The sequence below is a fragment of the Halichoerus grypus genome, chromosome 10 (genome assembly GCF_964656455.1).
Source record: "Halichoerus grypus chromosome 10, mHalGry1.hap1.1, whole genome shotgun sequence".
Classification (NCBI taxonomy): domain Eukaryota; kingdom Metazoa; phylum Chordata; class Mammalia; order Carnivora; family Phocidae; genus Halichoerus; species Halichoerus grypus.
Window position 1 is genome coordinate 120,725,389 of NC_135721.1, and position 16,969 is coordinate 120,742,357.

Consider the following 16,969-nt stretch of genomic DNA (forward strand, 5'->3'; position numbering starts at 1 on the left):
TGGGGCCTGCAGACACCCGCCAGGCTCAAGGGGCGGAGCCGGGATCTCACCCGGTCCTGGAGGAGACGGAAGCTCCAACTGAGTGTGGGGCCGAGGACACTTACCGCTGACCCCGTGCACTCAGGCGGCGTTTCCGGATCCCGGAGGTCCAGTGGGCAGATCCCCAGGTAGGGCCTAACCCCGGCTTGAGAAGAGGTACCCCTTACCCAGCCCTGCCCTGCCTGTCTGTCCTGCCATCTGACCCACGTTTCTTCCTGTCCGCGGGCCTGGGTCCATTTCTGGACATCAGAAGGTAACTCATGGGTGGAGGGGCCGGTCTCACTTCGTCCCCCTCCCTGGCCCAGCCGCTGCGGGACCCCGGACATCCAGAATATAGGATCAGGAGATAAGATGCCAAAACCTCTCAGGGGTGGCTGGCCCAGCTTCACCCCAGGCCTTTGGGAGGTCACCCACCCTCTCTGGTACTGAGTGTCCTGTGTTGCAAAACAGGGTCTGACCCTTGCTCACCCTGCGGAGATGGGGTGAGACCCAGTAGCTGTGACGGGTGCTGGGGAGCCAGGGGTGGGGCTGTCTCCCTTCCAGGGCTATAGGAATGCTTATCCTCCTGCTTCTTCTGGTCCTGCTGTACCTTCACCCTTCCCCAGATCTGGGAGCCCAGAAAGGCTGAAGCTCAGACCCTGGGGTAGAGCTGTGTGCTGGCCTGGGAGGCCTGTGGGTGTTCCAAAGTGGGCCCTGAGGCTTGGGCGCCCTGTGAGGCCTGCCTGGAGTCTACCTGCTCACTTTGCAAAAAGCGGGCCACCATGGTGTAAGAGGGCCTGGAATGATATGGAAAGAAGTCTAACCTCTCAACGGTGGGCAGGGACAGTGCATTGCAGTCTGACCTGTAGTGCCCTCAGGACCAGCCTGGGTGACTGAGGCTGTCATGATGCCCAAAAAGATGCTGCTATTGATAGGTGACACCTATGGGCATTTACTGTGTACTAGTGCTTTCCGTGAGTTATCTCATTAATTACTCACACATCCCCTATCCCCATTTCAGAGGCTGAAACCGAAGCTCAGAGAGATGAAGTGACTTGCCCAAGGTGTCAGGGAGGGAATTAGAACCCAGATAGTCTAGGGGCGCCTGAGTGGCTCAGTGGTCCTGGGATCGAGTCCTGCATCGGGCTCCCTGCTCCGCGGGAGGCCTGCTTCTCCCTCTCCCACTCCCCCTGCTTGTGTTCCCTCTCTTGCTGTCTCTCTCTGTCAAATAAATAAATAAAATCTTAAAAAAAAAAAAAAAACCCAGATAGTCTAGTATCTTACAGTGTCCTGTTGCCACCCAGGATCTGAGCATCCGGTAGTAATGCCTTGACCTAGGACAGCAGGAGGAGAAGGAAATGGGGGGATAGGATTCAGAGGGTTCGGGAGGGAGGGATGCCCATGAATCCTGAGAGGAATTCAGCTGATCTGGTTCCCCCGGGGGAGAGGTGAAGTGTTTGAGTTTAGACATGTTAGTTTGGGGTGAAGGGTGGTGTAAGGGAGCCAAGCAGAGCTCTTGGAGAAGACCAAGAAGGCAGAGCTGGGTCCTGGGGGAGAGCAGATGCCTTCAGAGATGGGTGCAGATAGAAGAGGGATCCCAGGGCTTAGCTCATTGGAGTCCCCCCAAATGCTAAGCAGGCAGATGTGGGGGGCATCCACTCGTAGTGTGGGGGGGAACAGGGGGAGGAATGAATTCTAGGCTGAGGAGGGTTTGAAAAATTGGGGCCTTGTTTCATAAAGGGGAAACTGAGGCTAGCACATTACTTGCCTGAGGATGCCCCACAGCTGGAGCAGAGTAGGACCCCATGCCTCCCAGAGATGGTGCCATCTCTGCCATTCAGCTCTACTACCTCATTGGCTCTCTACGAAGAGCAGTTTTGTTCCCCGGGGGACATCTGACAATGTTTGGAGACAATTTGGTTGTCACACCGGAGGGTGTGTGATATTGGTATCAGTGGGTAGACACCAGGAATGCTGCTAAACATCCTACAATCCCCCCGAAGCGAAGGATTATCTAGCCCCAAACGGCAATGATGCTGAAGTTGAGAAACTCTGTACTAGGTCAAGCCAAGCCGGTCACTACCCAGCCCAGCTCTTTCGTCCTCAGCGGGGCAGATAGTGAAGGTCTGAGCCTCCACCTGGGCAGACCTTTGCCCCCACTCCCGGTCTGCCCCTCCCATGCTTGCTCCTTTATTCCTGGAAACTTCTGGAGTCTTCTCTGCTTTTCCTGAGCACAGTGATCTAGAGACCTGCCCATCACATGTCTGACCTTTATTCACAGAATTTGGTGTAGGAAGGAACCAAAGTGGAAATTTTCACCTAGCACATAGTGGGTGTTTTGCAGATAAACTGTATATTATATTTGAATGCCATTATCAGGGTCCAGAAAGCTTCATTTTATTGCAAGTTTTCATTTTAGCAATTCCAGTTGTACCTTATGTTTCTGAAGGTCTAGGTTTCTAATGAGCTCCCAGGTGATGCTGACGCTGCTAGGCCACATTTTGAGTGGCAAGGCATTGCAGTGTTGTGCAGAGGTGGGCTGGGGCGGCTGCCCTCCCTGCAGACAACTGTGGGGTGGTTTGGGGACTGTGGGGTGGCAGGAACCATGACATGGGGTCAGGAAACCGGGATACGAGTCATCACTCTCCCCACCCCGCCCCATCTATGGCCTATGGATAAGTCACTTAACTTCTTTGAAGAGTGGTCTTGCATGGCAGGTGGTCCTCCAGGGGTTCTGATGCGGGGTCTGCGAGATGGGAGTGCCATGTGGAGATGGAATGGCCTGGCTCCTGGCAGCCAGAGGGGCAGTAGGCCATTGGCCTGGCCAGCAGGGAAGGGGCCATGAGCTGCTGCTGGTGGGGCGGGCATCGTGCCAGCGTGGAAGCAGCTCTCATTACGGCCCTGGCTCTTCCCCATGGCTGCCACAGCCTTCTGCTTCTGGCTTGCCTAGCTCTGCCTGGTGTGGGAAAGCTGGAGAGACCGGTCTGGCTGGGGGAAGGAGGGGCAGCTTTGGTGGGGTAGGGGCCAGCCTGAGGCCTGAATGTGGGTCTCCGGGCCTGGCCAGCTGAGCCAGGGTCTCAGAAGTGGGGGTCAGGCCTGAGAACTGTGGCCTGGAGACATTGGGGTCAGGCTATGGATCTTGGATAGGATTCCCACCTGTTCCAGGGAAACTGGGAAGGAGTTTGATATTTGGGGCCGTAAACTGGGAGGTCATTTTACCCCCAACTATAGGAAATGCCCTCCCTCAAGTATCTGACCCCAGAAACAGAGCTGGGCAGAGCCCTAGGTACCTGAGGTACCCTACCCCTGGTTCTCCACAGATCGGCCACAATGGTGCAGCAAGGCCCCTTCCAACTCCTAAGACTAGGAAGCAGCAAGACAGATGAACCTATTTCTCAGATGGAAGAACTGAGACTCTCTCCTCCCTACTTACTGGGAAGAGATCAGCCTTTAGGGCTGTCACCCATTACCCAGCCAGGCCCTGGGCCTAATATATCATGAGGCTGCCACCCATTGCATCAGGGAGGGGTGCTGACCTGCCCCTGTCCCTGCAGTTGGGCCCACCCAGTGGTTCACACTGAGGGGTCTGCAGCCACACAGGCCTGGGTCTGAGTCCTGGCTCCTCTCCTTACTAGTCATGGTCCTGGGCAAATCACTCCAAGCCTCAGCTAGCTTGTCTGTAAACAGCAATAATGACACCCGCTCGGCCAGCCTCGCAGGTTGTTGCAAAGATGGAACGAGCCCTGCCACCGCACACCATGGTCATTATCATTACTCACGGCATTTAGAGACGCAGGGCACTCCAGATCACCTCACCCAGTGCTCTCATTTGACAGATGCGGAGATCGGCACTTGGAGAAGTAAGGCAGGTGTCCAGGGGCCCCACAGCAGGTCGGTGGGCGAGCCGGGGCTAGAACCCACACCTGTAGGCACACCGCCCATCCCTCCGGTCTGCAAAGGCGCTCCGAGGGCAACACACCGTAAGTCTGGGGAGACCTTTGCCCCCCACTCCTGGTCTGCCGCTCCCATGCTTGGGGACCTGGGGGTCCTGGGGGCCGGGCTGCAGAGCCTCCCCACTGAGGGAGGTGGACCCGGCCTTTGTCCCAGCACCTCCTCCCTTTGCCAGCACCGGCCATGAACTACGTGGGGCAACTGGCAGGGACGGTGTTGGGGACGATGAAGGACATATACCAAGGCCTGAACCCGGCCACGCTGAGTGGTGGCATCGACGTGCTGGTGGTGAAGCAGGTGGACGGCTCCTTCCGATGCTCGCCCTTCCACGTGCGCTTCGGCAAGCTAGGCGTCCTGCGGTCTCGGGAGAAGGTGGTGAGCGCTGGCCAGCCAGGGGCCATGGCAGGGTGGGCTCTTAAGGCCAGGGCAGCCCCTGCAGTCCCAGGAGAGGGCCTAGACCTCCCTCAGGTGGGGATCTGTGCTCTGGACAAGCATCTGTTCTTTTGCATTTTCTTTGACAGTTTGGGGTTGGTTTGGGGGTTTGGGTCCCGGAGGGTTCCCATTTTCCTGTGGGAGCCGCACAGTGGGGCTGTCCCTGGTACCTGGGCCGTCCGACCTGGCTCCAGCTTACTAAGACCTCACCTGTGCGTTCTTGGTAAGTCTCTCCACCTGGGCAAATGGTTGCACACTCTCATCTACCTGGTGCCGGAGGGGTGATTTGGGAGAATGAGATAGGAGCTGATAACACTGTCCCAGGGCCAGGTATGTGGGTGGCACTCAAAAGGTCAGCTTCTCTCCCTTCGGAAAGTTGTGCTGTCTTCTCTGGGCCCAGGTGAACATGACAGCTTTTTTTTTAGTGATGAGGTCTGGAGTATGAAAAGAGGTTTGGTGGGTCCAAATCCCCTTCCTATGGGGCCCCTAGGAACGTGCCAGAATCCTAACAGGAAAGTGTCAGCTTGTGGGGGACTGTATAGCGAGGCGGTAAAGAGCTGGGGCAGACTTCGTGGCTCACAGCCGCGCTTGGCCACCTCCCAGTACATAACACCCCTGGGGTCTCGGTTTCCTTGTCTATAAAGTGGGGGTAGGGATAGGAGCTACTGCACAGTGTTGCTGGGAGGTTAAAGGGGAGAGTCCAGATAAAACTCTCCATCAGTGCCTAGAAAGTGGTCCTTCGTACCGTTGTTCATGTAGTCAGTAAGCACTCTGGGGGTTGGGGACACAGCGGCGACAAGATGGGTCATGTCTTGTTCTGATGGGGTGTGGCAGAAAGAACAGAAATCAAGGCAGACAAGAATACTGAGACAGTGGTATGTGCAAGAAAGCCCAGAGAATGGAAAAATGGGGGGCTGGGGGGTGGAGAACTCAGTGCAGCCTCTCTGCAAAGGGGAGCCTGAGCAGAGAGCCTCGGGGTAGGGAGCAGCCAGGCACACCAGGGGCTGGGGGGTAGGAGTTCCAGCAAGCGCAGTGCTCCAGAGGGGAAGGGGGGCCAGTAGAACAGAGTGTGGGGGTGAGGGACAATGGTGGGGACTGTGCGCCACCACACCCCTTTACAGGTCGACATCGAGATTAACGGGGAGCCTGTGGACTTGCACATGAAGCTGGGGGACAGCGGGGAGGCCTTCTTCATCCAGGAACTGGAGAGCAATGATGTAAGTGCCTTGCGGCACCTGCCCCCTCTGGGCTGGACCTTGGGCCCTGTCACCGACCTGCCCCTGGGAACCACCCTAGCAGCAAGTCTGATGGGGGTGGGGGGATCAGCTAGGGCTGGCACTCCCAGCATGCTGTTGGAGCCTAAGCAGAATTGGGATGGGGGCAGCAAGAGCTGATTTCCTATCTGGGGAAAGCTGGGGAAGGTTTCTCAGAAGAGGACACTGGAGCTGGGCCCCTGGAGGGTGAAAAGGAGGCCTTCCCTGGGCGGCCTGAAAAGGAGGAGAGTGCTGTTGCATGGCTGGGAGGGGGCTGGAAAGCATGAGATGGATTGTTCTGGATCTGGTGCTGGCTCGGTGCAGTTAAGAGCATGGAAGGATGAGGGTGAGGGACAACGAGAGGGGTGTTTCAGAAGGGAGGCAGAGCCCAACACAAGCCAGCGGGAGGTGTTTCAACAGTCTGAGCTTCACAAACTTTAAATAGGCCCCTATTGTATGCCCGACACTGTGCAGTGGACTCAGGTGATGGGTCACCCCTGCCTGCAAAGAGGGCTCCCAGACCAGCCTGGGAGCCAGACATATCAACAACAGATGATGGAACTATATGGTCATGGCAGTGGAGGGGGTTGGAACTGGGGCTGGAGTTAATCAGGGCAAGCTTCCTGGAGGAGGTGATGTCTGGCTGAGTCTTAAAGGGAAAGCAGGTGTGGGCGGAGGAGGAGATGAGTAGCCAAGGTCCAGGGTTCTCCCTGGACAGGGTGGTTCGTGTGGCACCCGGGCCCGGTTGCGAGGCCTTGCTGCTGCTGCCTCGGACCAGCCTCCGTGCCTGTTTTCCTGAGCCCGAATGAGCTCACACCCAGGCCCTGGGACTCAGGCAGGGCTCAGAACGATTGGGTGGCGAGGGTGGCCCCCCAGGCTCTAGCCCCTGGTCTGTCTCCCAGGAACACGTACCTCCCTGTCTGTGCACATCGCCCATCCCTTGTGGAGACCTGTCTGGGCTCCCCTCAGACTCCCAGCTGAGCACAGCCAGTGAGCCTGAGGCCATCTCTGACGGGGTGCCCTCCACTGGGCGGAAGAAGAGGCTTCGCAGGAGGAAGCCCAGGCGGAAGGAGGGCACGGTGGCAGCCAATTCTAGTTCGGAGGAGCTGGAGATAGGCGCTGACAGTGAGCTGTCCCTGCTGGAAAAGCCAAGGCCAGAGCCCCCAGGGTGTGTGCGGACCAGGTGGGGGGCTAAGGGTGGGGGATACCACCCAGGGTTCAAGCACCGTTTCCTCTGCTGCTGCTCTGTGACCCTGGACAAGGGCCGTGACTTCTCCGGGCTTCACCTCCCCGAGCCCCTGACACCCAGGACCCCACGCGCTACCTGGGGTGCCCGGTCCTGTCGGTGACCATTTATTTCCCTGCAGCCCCCTCAGCAGCGTCCAGTCAGAAGGGGAGTCCTTACCGCAAGCCAGAGACATCTACCCCTACTCTGATGGCGAGTGGGGCCCCCAGGCCAGGTGAGAGTCTAGGTGGCCAGCAGGCAGGGACCCAAGGCCAAGGTCTCCGAGTGGTTTCTATTTATATCTTCCTGATGAATAATGACGTAGAACACGTTTAATATGTTTTCCAGCCAGTTCTACATCCCCTGTGCCAAGTGTTTATTCAGGTCTTTGCCCATTTTTTTTTTTTTTACTAGCTTGCCTCATTATTGTTGGTTTGTAGGAGTCTTCCGTATATTTATACATTCTGGATCCAACAGAGGCACAAATATGTATTATAAATATTTTTTTCCTCAGGCTGGGGTGGGCAGTGGTGGGCGACAGGCTGGCTTGAGGGCCTCTAAGTTCTCGCTTCCCGCAGCCTCCCGCCGGGTGGGCTCACATCCCCTAAGAGTGACTCAGAGCTGGAGCTGCGGACCCCCGAGCCCAGCCCCCCACGAGCTGAATCCCACATACAGTGGGCCTGGGGGAGGCTGCCGAAGGTGAGTGACTCCATGTCAGCCTCCCATCCCTGCCTTTCAGGGGCTCGGTGGTCCCCTGCGGGTCAGAAGTGCAGTGACTGAGACTTGGACCCCCAAGGCCTTGTGGGGTGTGGGAGGCAGGCCCTGCGCTGGTTCACATCCCCTCCCCCACCCCATTTGTTTGACCAAAGGTGGCCAAAGCAGAGTGGCCTGAGTCCTCGAAGGTCGCTGATGGCAGGGCTGGGTCAGCCTGTCCTCTTCAGGGAGAGCCCGGCACCCCCTCCGCTTCTGTGGCTGGTGCGGACCCTTCGGGACCCCTAATCCTGCAAGCAGGGGCTGGTACTGACCTTCCTCCTACTGACGCGGAGCCTCCCGCTCTGGTGGGCTCCCCTCTCCCCACTCCTGAGAGAAGGGAGACCACGCCTCAGAGCCGCAGGGATGCAGGCCTGCCTCTTCCCTCGAAATCCTGGAGCTGGGCCACCCTGGAGGGCCCAGTGGCTACCAGGGAGCCAGAGGGGGGCTCCAGGAGGGAAGGTGAGTGATGGTTGGCCCTCTCCCAGGGTTTTCCCTGGCCTCACATAACCCCCTGGGTGGACTCTGGTACTTCAAGCATGTTTTGAGCACCTACTGCGTACCTGGCACTGTGCTTGGCTCCAGCCCTCACGGGCTCGCAGTGAGGGAGCTAGATGAAGCATGCGTAAGCAGAGAAGAGCATGTCATGGGTGACACAGAAGAGAATCATCGGTGGGCACGGAGGCTATTTAAATCATGTGGTCGGGGAAGGCCTCTCCGAGTGGGGGATGCGTGAGCTGAGACGCGAACGATAAAGACCCAGCCAAGTGAGGATCAAGGGAAGAGAATTCTGGGCAGAGGGAAGAGCATGTGTCAAGGCCATGAAGTGGGAGAGAGGTTGCATGTCTAGGAAGGGAGGCAGCTGGTGTGTCTTGAGCAAGGCAGGGTTGTGGGGAGGAAGCCAGCAAGATGAGCACATGCTGGATCATTGCTGGAGCAGGAGCTGGGGTTTATCCTAAGAGTGTGGGAAGGTACTAGGACTCACTGTCCAAATCAGTAGTTGCTGGCTATATATGGCTATGTAAAATGTAGTTAAAATTACTTGAAATTAAATACCATATACAATTCTGTATCTCCATCATGCCACATCTTCATTGCGCGGATAGTGACGTGTGGCTGGTGGTATTGGGCGGGCAGATGGGACATTTCTACCATCCCCGAAAGTTCTACCAGACAGCGCTGCTTTAGGGTGTTCAAAGACAAGGGGACACCTCCTGCTCATGCTACTAAGCACATGTTAGGACTAGAGGTGTCCCCTCTGCCCTTAGGCTCCCTGAAGAGAAGCCAGCATCTGGGCCCCAGTGACATCTATCTGGACGACTTGCCCTCTCTGGATTCTGAGAATGCAGCCCTTTACTTCCCCCAGAGGTGCCTGGGTGCTGGGTGCCAGGGTGTCTTGGGATGGGGGTTGGTGGGGCCAGGGGTTGGCTACCAAGGGCCTGAGAGGGTGGGCCCTCCTCCCCCCAGCCTCTTTGTAGTCACATCACTGTTGGCCCCTCTGCCCCCAGTGACTGTGGACTGGGGCCCAGAAGGTGGAGTGAACCCAACAGCCAGAAGCCCCTGGGAGACCCCAACCCCGAACAGGAGCCAGAACCCACTCTGGACATGGTGGATATGATAGAGCTGTCCCTCTGTGGCGGACTCGCTGAGAGCCGGGACATCTCCTTGGGTATGTCTGACCAAGGCCTGAGCCCTTCCAAGGATTGGCACTGAGCCCAGGGACCTGGGGAGGGCGGGGAGGCCCCCAGAGTGTGTGGGGGGGGCAGCAGAGGTGTGAGGCTAGACTGGGCGCCCTTGCTGTTCTCTGCTCTGTGGAGCCCCGTGCAGCCAGCGAGAGCAGGGCATTCCCAAGGCCCTGTGAAGCAAACGCTTAATGCTAAGCTGTGACTTACCCTGTGAATCCAGGATGGCGAGTGCCAAAAGTAGAACTTTTGGGGATGGTGGGCACAGCAGGTGCAAACACCACAGGTAGAGAGGAGCCCTGCTGGGTTCCAGACCCAACCTGCAGGAGGCCTGAGTGGTAGAGTGTGTGTGTGTGGGGGGGGATCCGGGAGGGGCTGGGGCAGCAGGTCACATCAGACATGTCAGCCTCACTCCTTACTCTCTGCCTCTGTGCCCAGAGAAGTTCAACCAGCACATCGTCTCCTACCAGGACCTCGTCCAAAACCCTGGCCTCCTTGAGCACCCAAACCTGGTGGTGAAGATCAATGAGAAGTGAGTACCAAGCTTGAGCCGCTGGCAGCCCCAGGGTGGCCCTGCCCTCCACCGCCCCATGGCTACTGCAGTCCCGACTCCCCGTTCTGTCTCTCCAGGCATTATAACTGGGCTGTGGCCGCCCCCATGATCCTCTCCCTGCAAGCCTTCCAGAGAAACTTGCCCAAGGTAATGGTTAGAGCACCACCGGGCCTGCAGAGGAAAGTGGGCCCACTGTGGGGCCCTTGGCCAAGAAGCGGAGAGTGGGCAGAGATGGGCCTGGGGCTGACCAGCTGCAAGACCCACTGTGAGAGGAGCCACTGAGGGCCCCTGGAACCTCACCCTGTGCTGTGCGGACAAAGCCCCACCCCGCCCTGGCTTCCTGGCCTGGATGAATCCCATCAGGGTTGGACTTGACTTCGAAGGAGCTCAGGGCACACCGGGGGAGGATGATAACCTTCCACAGGAGGCTTTTAGATCTGAGAGACGAGGCTTGGGAGACAGAGGCCCCGCTCCTTCTCTTACCCCGAGCAGCTCTCCGGGCTGGGCTGCAGCATCGCTTGCTTTATTGGCCTGCATTTGTTGAGTACCTACTGTGTACCAGGCACAGGCTGTCCTGTCCCCACAGTCATGCCCTCCTAGAAAGACAGTTAATCATAAGACTCAGCCAGATGAATATAAAATTCAACCGTGAGTATTGGGAAGGAGAGGTTGCGTGCTTTGAGAGGCTAAAACGGGGGTTTGCTGAGCACGTGCCCCCTGGGCAGAGACCTGAAGGATGAATAATCCGTAAGCAGATGAGGGACAGGGAACAGCATGTGCTGATGCTCAGAGGTGGGAAGGAACCCAGTCTTTTCAGTCCTTCCCAGAACTTCTACCCTCACTGACTTGCACCTGCCCCCCGCACCCCCCGCCCCGCCACTGGCTCCCCTGCCCCGATCTGGCCCATTGTTCTTGCATTGATTAGACTTGCCCAAGAACATCACCATCCAGATTTTGACAGCTGACGCCTCCCTTTGGTGACACTCGGCTCTATCCTCTGGCTGGCTCTGGGTCTGAGCTAGGATCAGAGCCTGTGGGAAGGAGGAGGGTTACTCTCTTGCTTGGCTCTCCTCACCTCCCCCAGACAGATCCACCACTTGAGGCCCCTGGGAGACTCCCCCAGCCTGTTTCCAGCTCAAGGGGGTACCCTGGCTGACCCACTTCCAGGTCATGTCCTCCTGACTTGGGTTCACCATTCTGTCTGTAGGACACTGATATGTCTCCTGGGTGGGCCTTGGCCTAGGCTCTCCTGGGCTCCCCCTGGGAATACCTAGCACGAATCTAATCAGCATCTTCCCAAGGTCATGTTGCCCCCACCAGACAGCGGTGATAACACACAGAGAGGGAGGCCGTGCATGGGATAGAGTCATTGACCTTTGGGGTTGCCTCTGTTGGTCTTGGACGTTGAAGGGAGTACTGGCTATAGACTGTTCTTCCTGCTGTCACTTGGTGGCATCATGCAGAGAGTACTAGATCCTGAGAAAGTCCCAAAGCACTGCCTTCAGCTACTTTTGTAGGATCTGGAGGCCTGGCCGAGGCTGGGCAAGAGCTAGGGGGTCAAGGCTGGGGTAGGGTGGGGACTGGCAGGAATGGCCCTTGGTCTCCTGTGCTTAGCTCCATGAGTCATTGCTTGGAGTCCCAGCATGGAGGTGAGTATGCTTCCTCAGCCTCCAGATGTTGATAGCACCTTGCTCTAGGGTCAGCCCCAGACTCTGGGTTCATGGGGGCGATGAAAGGTAGGTTTTTGTGGTGCAGGGAAAAATGCCATGGCCTTTATCTGCCCTCAGAGCACCGTGGACAAACTGGAAAAGGAGAAGATGCCCCGGAAGGGTGGACGGTGGTGGTTTTCCTGGCGACGCCGGGACTTCCCCGCCAGAGAGGTGAGTGGTCAAGGTCAAAGGGCGTGGTCAGCAAGGCAGGGGGCGGGGCTCACTGGATGTATGTTCTTCCCACAGAGCAGTGCCCAGACGGAGAAAACCACAGCCCGGGAGCAGCAGGGGTGAGCTGGACCTCATGGCTGGAGCTCTGCAGCTGGAGCCAAGCCTTGGGGAGATCCCTGTGGGGGCAGGGGTGACGCCAGCACCTCTCCCCCAGCTATGGTTCTTTGTCACTACCCGATCACTTCTACACCCTTTCTTTTTCTTGAGAAATGTCCCCATTTCACAGATGGGAAAACTGAGGCCTATAGCTACACCAAAAGTCCTAGAGCTGGGAACTGGCAGAGCTGGACTGGGTGCCCAGACTCCTGACCCAGACCAGGGACTACTGTCTTAAGGAGGGGCAGGGCCTCCCCTCTTTGCCAGGGGCAGGCTGACCTTGCCTTTTTCATCTCTCAAGTGACCAGAACACCCAAGCTTGGGTGGGGGATGACCAAGGGCAGGTCAGCTGAAGCCTAAGCAGGTGGGATTGGTAATAAGCCCTAAGACGCACCGCTAGGTTTTACAGATAAACATCTCCAAGGCTACCTTGGCTAGGCACCGAGGGCCAGGAGCTTCAGCTCTGCTGGCCCCTTTCTGGGTGCGTACTGCTGGGCTGCGTCCTTATGTCTGTACCCCTCTCCAAATGGGTGGCACCATGGTGGGGTTTCTGATCCTCTGGAGGAACAGGGACAAGCCCCAGGTTCCTTGTGGCATGGGCTGAGGGGTGAACATCTACTGGGAGTGTAGGGCCTTGGCTGGGGAGAGTGGCCTGAGAGCCGGGCTGCCTGCAGGGAGAAGACTGATGTCCTGAGTAGTGAGGATGATGCCCCAGAGAGCCCTGTGATCCTGGACGCCCCCTCTCTGCCACCCTCGACTCCCGCCTACAAGAAGTCCCTCCGCCTCTCCTCCAATCAGATAGTGAGTGTGTGCGTGGGAGGGGGAGGGGGGCTGGGGCTGAGATCATTTGGCTCTGTGGAGCCTTGAGTTTCCCAGAGCCCAGAATCCATCCCCTCGGCAGCCTCCCTAACAGCCTTTGCTTGAAAACCTCCAGGGTCAGGGGCTTGCTTCTTTATGCACCAGCCCATTTCTTTGTTGGATGCTCTTATGGGAAAAGTCTTCCCTATGTTGTCTTAAAGTATCTACCTGCGGTGGGTTCCCGGCTCTGGATCAGCTCTTAGAGGCCACTCTGAAGGAATCAAAGGCTGATGACAGCCCCTCAGATATTGGCCGTCCCTGCCCCCAAGCCCTGTCTTTGAGCTTAGTCACTGGCCCCCAAGCGGGGCTCTGTCAGGGCGGTGCCCAGGGCGGGCAGCGACCATCTGTACGGTACCCCAGTGTGACACCCACTTTGGGGTCAGCCAGGGCCCAATAGCCTTGGTCACCGGCTGTGGCTGAGAGCTGCCCTGATTCTTCTCTATGGACCAAGGACAGGGCTAGGAGTCTCTATGGACGGATGTCACGAGTACCCTAGCCCCAGGCGGGAGGCTACCTGTGGGGATCTCGAGGGAGTGGGGTGTCTCCGTGCCAGGAGCAGGGTCAGCCTTAGGGCTGACCTGAGAAACTGGGTGGCAGCCATGGGCCAGGCTTTGCCTGTGAGCTGCATCCCAACGGGGGCAGGAAGGGAGGTTAGGGCTCCTGTGTCTGGGCCCGTGTGGGCCCCGACCAGCACTCTGTACTCCCTCACTCCCCGAGGTCGCCCTCTACCCGTACGGATGTGTCTGCGTGTGGCTGTCTCTGATGAATTCAGGCAGGTTCTCTGAGTTGGGAGGCAGAGGGGAATGAGAGGCCCATGGGGATCACAGCTTCCCCCCTTTGCCTGGCCCCAGCGGCGCCTGAACCTGCAAGAAGGTGCCAATGACGTGGTCTTCAGTGTGACCACCCAGTACCAGGGCACCTGCCGCTGCAGGGCCACCATCTATCTGTGGAAGTGGGACGACAAGGTGGTCATCTCGGACATCGACGGGACCATTACCAAGTGAGGCCTGGTTGGCCAGGGGAGAGAGGGAGGGCCTGGGACTGGCCTCCTCTGTGCTGCGGGAAGGGGGATGTCAAGAAAGGCCCTCCTCCTCCCCCCCAGTGCACTGTCCTGGGGGCTGGGGGTGGTGGAACGCGAGGGCTACGTGGGGCTGCCTCAGAGTGACCCCTCTTCTGTGGCTGTAGGTCGGACGCTCTGGGCCACATTCTGCCCCAGCTGGGGAAAGACTGGACACACCAGGGCATCACCAGTCTCTACCACAAAATCCACCTGTGAGTGCCTGGGCTGGGGCAGGGCCCCAGGGAGGGAATGACAGGATGTCTGAGGCCACCACAGCCCTTGCCCCAGGAATCCAGGCTTGGGGACCCACGAGGGAAGAAACCCCGGGCATGTCCCTGGATGGTCCTTCATTCTCCCATGAAGCCCTCATCTCCTGTCATCTGGCCTCTGAGTCTAACCGCTGGTCTTCATGCTGCAGGAGGGGCCTATAGACTTGCTCAAACCTTTGTCCATGCTGGTCCGCCTGGGCCTCAGGACGCTGTCCGCGCTCCTCCTCCCTGGGACAGCTACTGCGGGCACCTCTCCCCGATGTTCTCCCTAAGTCCCCTCCCTGCAAAGGCCTCTGGGTTTGAAGGCCAGAGCCACGGGGTTGCGCTGAGCTGGCCGAAGCCAAGGAATGGCTGGTCTCTGATGGCTCTGGGCCTCTCCTACCCCCACCTCCAGAAACGGGTTCAAGTTCCTGTACTGCTCGGCACGGGCCATTGGCATGGCTGACCTCACCAAGGCCTACCTACAGTGGGTGAGCGAGCGGGGCTGCGGCCTCCCCAAGGGCCCCATCCTGCTGTCTCCCAGCAGCCTCTTCTCCGCCCTCCACAGGTAACCAGCCCTATGAGATACAAGCCCAGGGGTCCTTGCGGGGAGTGACAGGCTCGCTGGCGGCTCAGGCTAGGCCAGCATCCGGCCATGCTTGGGTGTCAGTTGAATCCTGCCCTGTGTCACCTGACCCTGCCGTCCTCTGATGGCTGCCCCTCCTCGGTTCCCTCTCCTGCCCATGGCCCCGGCTGCCCCAGGGAGGTGATTGAGAAGAAACCAGAGGTGTTCAAAATTGCCTGCCTGAGTGACATCCGGCAGCTGTTCCTGCCCAACGAACAGCCCTTCTATGCTGCCTTTGGGAACAGGCCCAACGTGAGTGTGTCCCCTCCCCACGGGCCGGGCCGCCTCCTCCCTGTCCCCCAGCCCATCAGCCCCTCCTTGTCCCCCATAGGATGTGACTGCCTACCGGCAGGTGGGCCTCCCTGAATCTCGAATCTTCACAGTCAACCCCCGGGGAGAGCTCATCCAGGAGCTCATGAAGAACCACAAATCCACGTGAGGCCAAACCCTGTCATGGGTCCCCCACCCCTCCCACGTCCCCATGCCCCAGCCTCTCCCTGGGCCTCACTTCCATCCAGGTCTCCTCTGCCTGACGTGGTGGGGGCTGGGGCCTGGTGGCCGCTCAGGCTCTCGGTGCTGACCCTGTTCTGCCCACAGGTATGAGCGGCTGGGCGAGGTGGTTGAGCTCCTCTTCCCACCTGTGGCCCGTGGCCCCAGCACAGACCTGGCCAGCCCTGAATACAGCAACTTCTGCTACTGGCGGGAGCCGCTGGTTACTGTGGACCTCGATGCCCTGGCCTGAACCGGCCCCAGCTGCCCCCTCCTCCCTGGCCAGGCCCCAGAACTGACTGGGTGTTCCCAGGGAACGGGAGGTTGCAAGCTGGCTGCCAGGGGGCCGGTCCACTGAAGGGAAGGAGGGGGCTGAGGGCCGACTGGCAGCCACAGAGACCCTCCCTCCTCCCTGTCCTGTCTCCTGCCTTCTCCAGCTGATCCGCAGGAAGTGGGGCAGCCGCTCCAGGCCTCAGCAGGGCTCTGCCCAGCAGTGGAATGATGATCACCTGGGCCCTTGCAGGATTCTCCGTGCCCTTGACATCCCTGTCCCTGTCCCCCTGGTACACTGCCTCAACTCCTGACAGCACGGAGAGGAGAGGGAGGCCTGTGAGGCTCGAGACCTGCCCGCACAGGAGGGGGTTGGCGGCAGCAGGGGGGAGTGCTTGAGCAGCATCTGGGCAGCATGGAGCAAACCCTCTGAAGCCAGACCCTTCCATAACCCTGGCCCCTTCCCACAGCTCTTGCGCCAGACCTCACTGCTCTCCCTTGTGCCCCAGGATCTCAGCACACCCCAACCCTGGGTGCTCAGACATCAAGGAACAGGGATCCCAGGGCAGTGCAAGGGCGGAGGGAGTGTGGCTCCCCCTGGGCCTCTCCCATACCCAGCTGCTTCTCCTGTTCCTCTGAGCACCTCCCCTGAGGACACAGCCCCAAACCCTGCCAGTGTGGGTGGCGGTGACCTGCCCACCCTCCCTAGACTTTGCTGGTCAGTTCGGGGCCCACACAGCTGCTGAGCGAGCTCTTGCCTGAGGGGCTGTAGGAAGCCGGGCTGGCAGCCCACTGCAGCCTTCCGGCCTACCGTCCTTGGGGAAGAAAATACCTTTAGACGGGCTAAAAGCTTTAATCCAGGCCTGCCCTCCCCCAACAGCACCACAGTGGAGGGAAGAAACCAGAAGGCAGGGCTATAGAGACCTGGAACATAGCACAGGAAGGCCTGTGCTGCTGAGGGGAAATGGAGGCCAGGAGCCTCAACAGAGATGGGCATCAGGGTCTCTGGAAACTCTGCAGGCCAGATGAACACTGTGTTTTCAGGTTGTCAGACCTGAGTTTCTCACCACTTAGCGAACACCCAGGTGGGGCCGGGGTTGTGCTAGGATGCTGGAAACTAGGCCTGGAGCCCTTTTTCTCCCCTGGCTTCCCGTTCAGAGTCTGGCCTCACTTAGGCCATGACATCTACTCTCTGGAGAGATTCCCTAACCTGGGGGGTGGGTGGGCAGGATTTCCCCCCCAGATGGAAAGGAGAGGAGGGTGTGGGGACCAGAGGCCCTGAAGCATCTTTGGGAAAGAGAAGGAAAAGAATAAATTGAGGTGGGTCTCTAAACAGAAGGTCTGGACCCTGTCCTTTTCTCAGGGAATCTACAGCTGCCTAAGTAAGCCCTCACCTGAGGGGAGGGTCGAAAGAAATAAAAAACCTCTCAGCTGAGTCTTTGTGTTTCTGCTCTGTCCGAAAGGACGGGGGGAGCTGGAAACCTCTGGTCCTTGGTTCAGAAACTATCCACAAAGCTGC

The 16,969-nt window shown here is 58.6% G+C and overlaps 1 protein-coding gene across 3 annotated transcripts; it reads left to right on the top strand.

The window, feature by feature from the left end:
• Window positions 1-29: 29 nt before the first annotated feature.
• On the top strand, window positions 30-16,885 carry LPIN3 (lipin 3). 3 transcript variants are annotated; one of them, XM_078057206.1, is made up of 21 exons: window positions 30-167; window positions 3,855-3,998; window positions 4,145-4,344; window positions 5,523-5,618; window positions 6,557-6,837; window positions 7,022-7,114; window positions 7,458-7,578; window positions 7,749-8,091; window positions 8,898-8,997; window positions 9,138-9,298; window positions 9,750-9,843; window positions 9,942-10,011; window positions 11,652-11,744; window positions 11,820-11,863; window positions 12,575-12,701; window positions 13,610-13,758; window positions 13,944-14,030; window positions 14,482-14,634; window positions 14,829-14,943; window positions 15,023-15,126; window positions 15,289-16,885. In XM_078057206.1, the coding sequence occupies exons 3-21, from the start codon at window positions 4,153-4,155 to the stop codon at window positions 15,431-15,433; spliced, it is 2,568 nt and encodes an 855-aa protein (XP_077913332.1). In that variant the 5' UTR covers window positions 30-167; window positions 3,855-3,998; window positions 4,145-4,152; the 3' UTR covers window positions 15,434-16,885. The 3 variants fall into 3 exon arrangements, with proteins under 3 accessions (XP_077913332.1, XP_035977269.2, XP_077913333.1); XM_036121376.2 differs by having other exon boundaries at window positions 6,557-6,822; XM_078057207.1 differs by lacking the exon at window positions 30-167 and adding an exon at window positions 174-292.
• Window positions 16,886-16,969: the final 84 nt, after the last annotated feature.

Excerpts from the sequence above, each read along its gene's own strand:
- LPIN3 (XM_078057206.1), top strand. The coding sequence starts at position 4,153 with ATGAACTACGTGGGGCAACTGGCAGGGACGGTGTTGGGGACGATGAAG. Across the intron at positions 14,635-14,828 it reads CTCTTCTCCGCCCTCCACAG|GGAGGTGATTGAGAAGAAAC; the intron begins GTAACCAGCCCT and ends CGGCTGCCCCAG. Across the intron at positions 14,944-15,022 it reads CCTTTGGGAACAGGCCCAAC|GATGTGACTGCCTACCGGCA; the intron begins GTGAGTGTGTCC and ends TGTCCCCCATAG.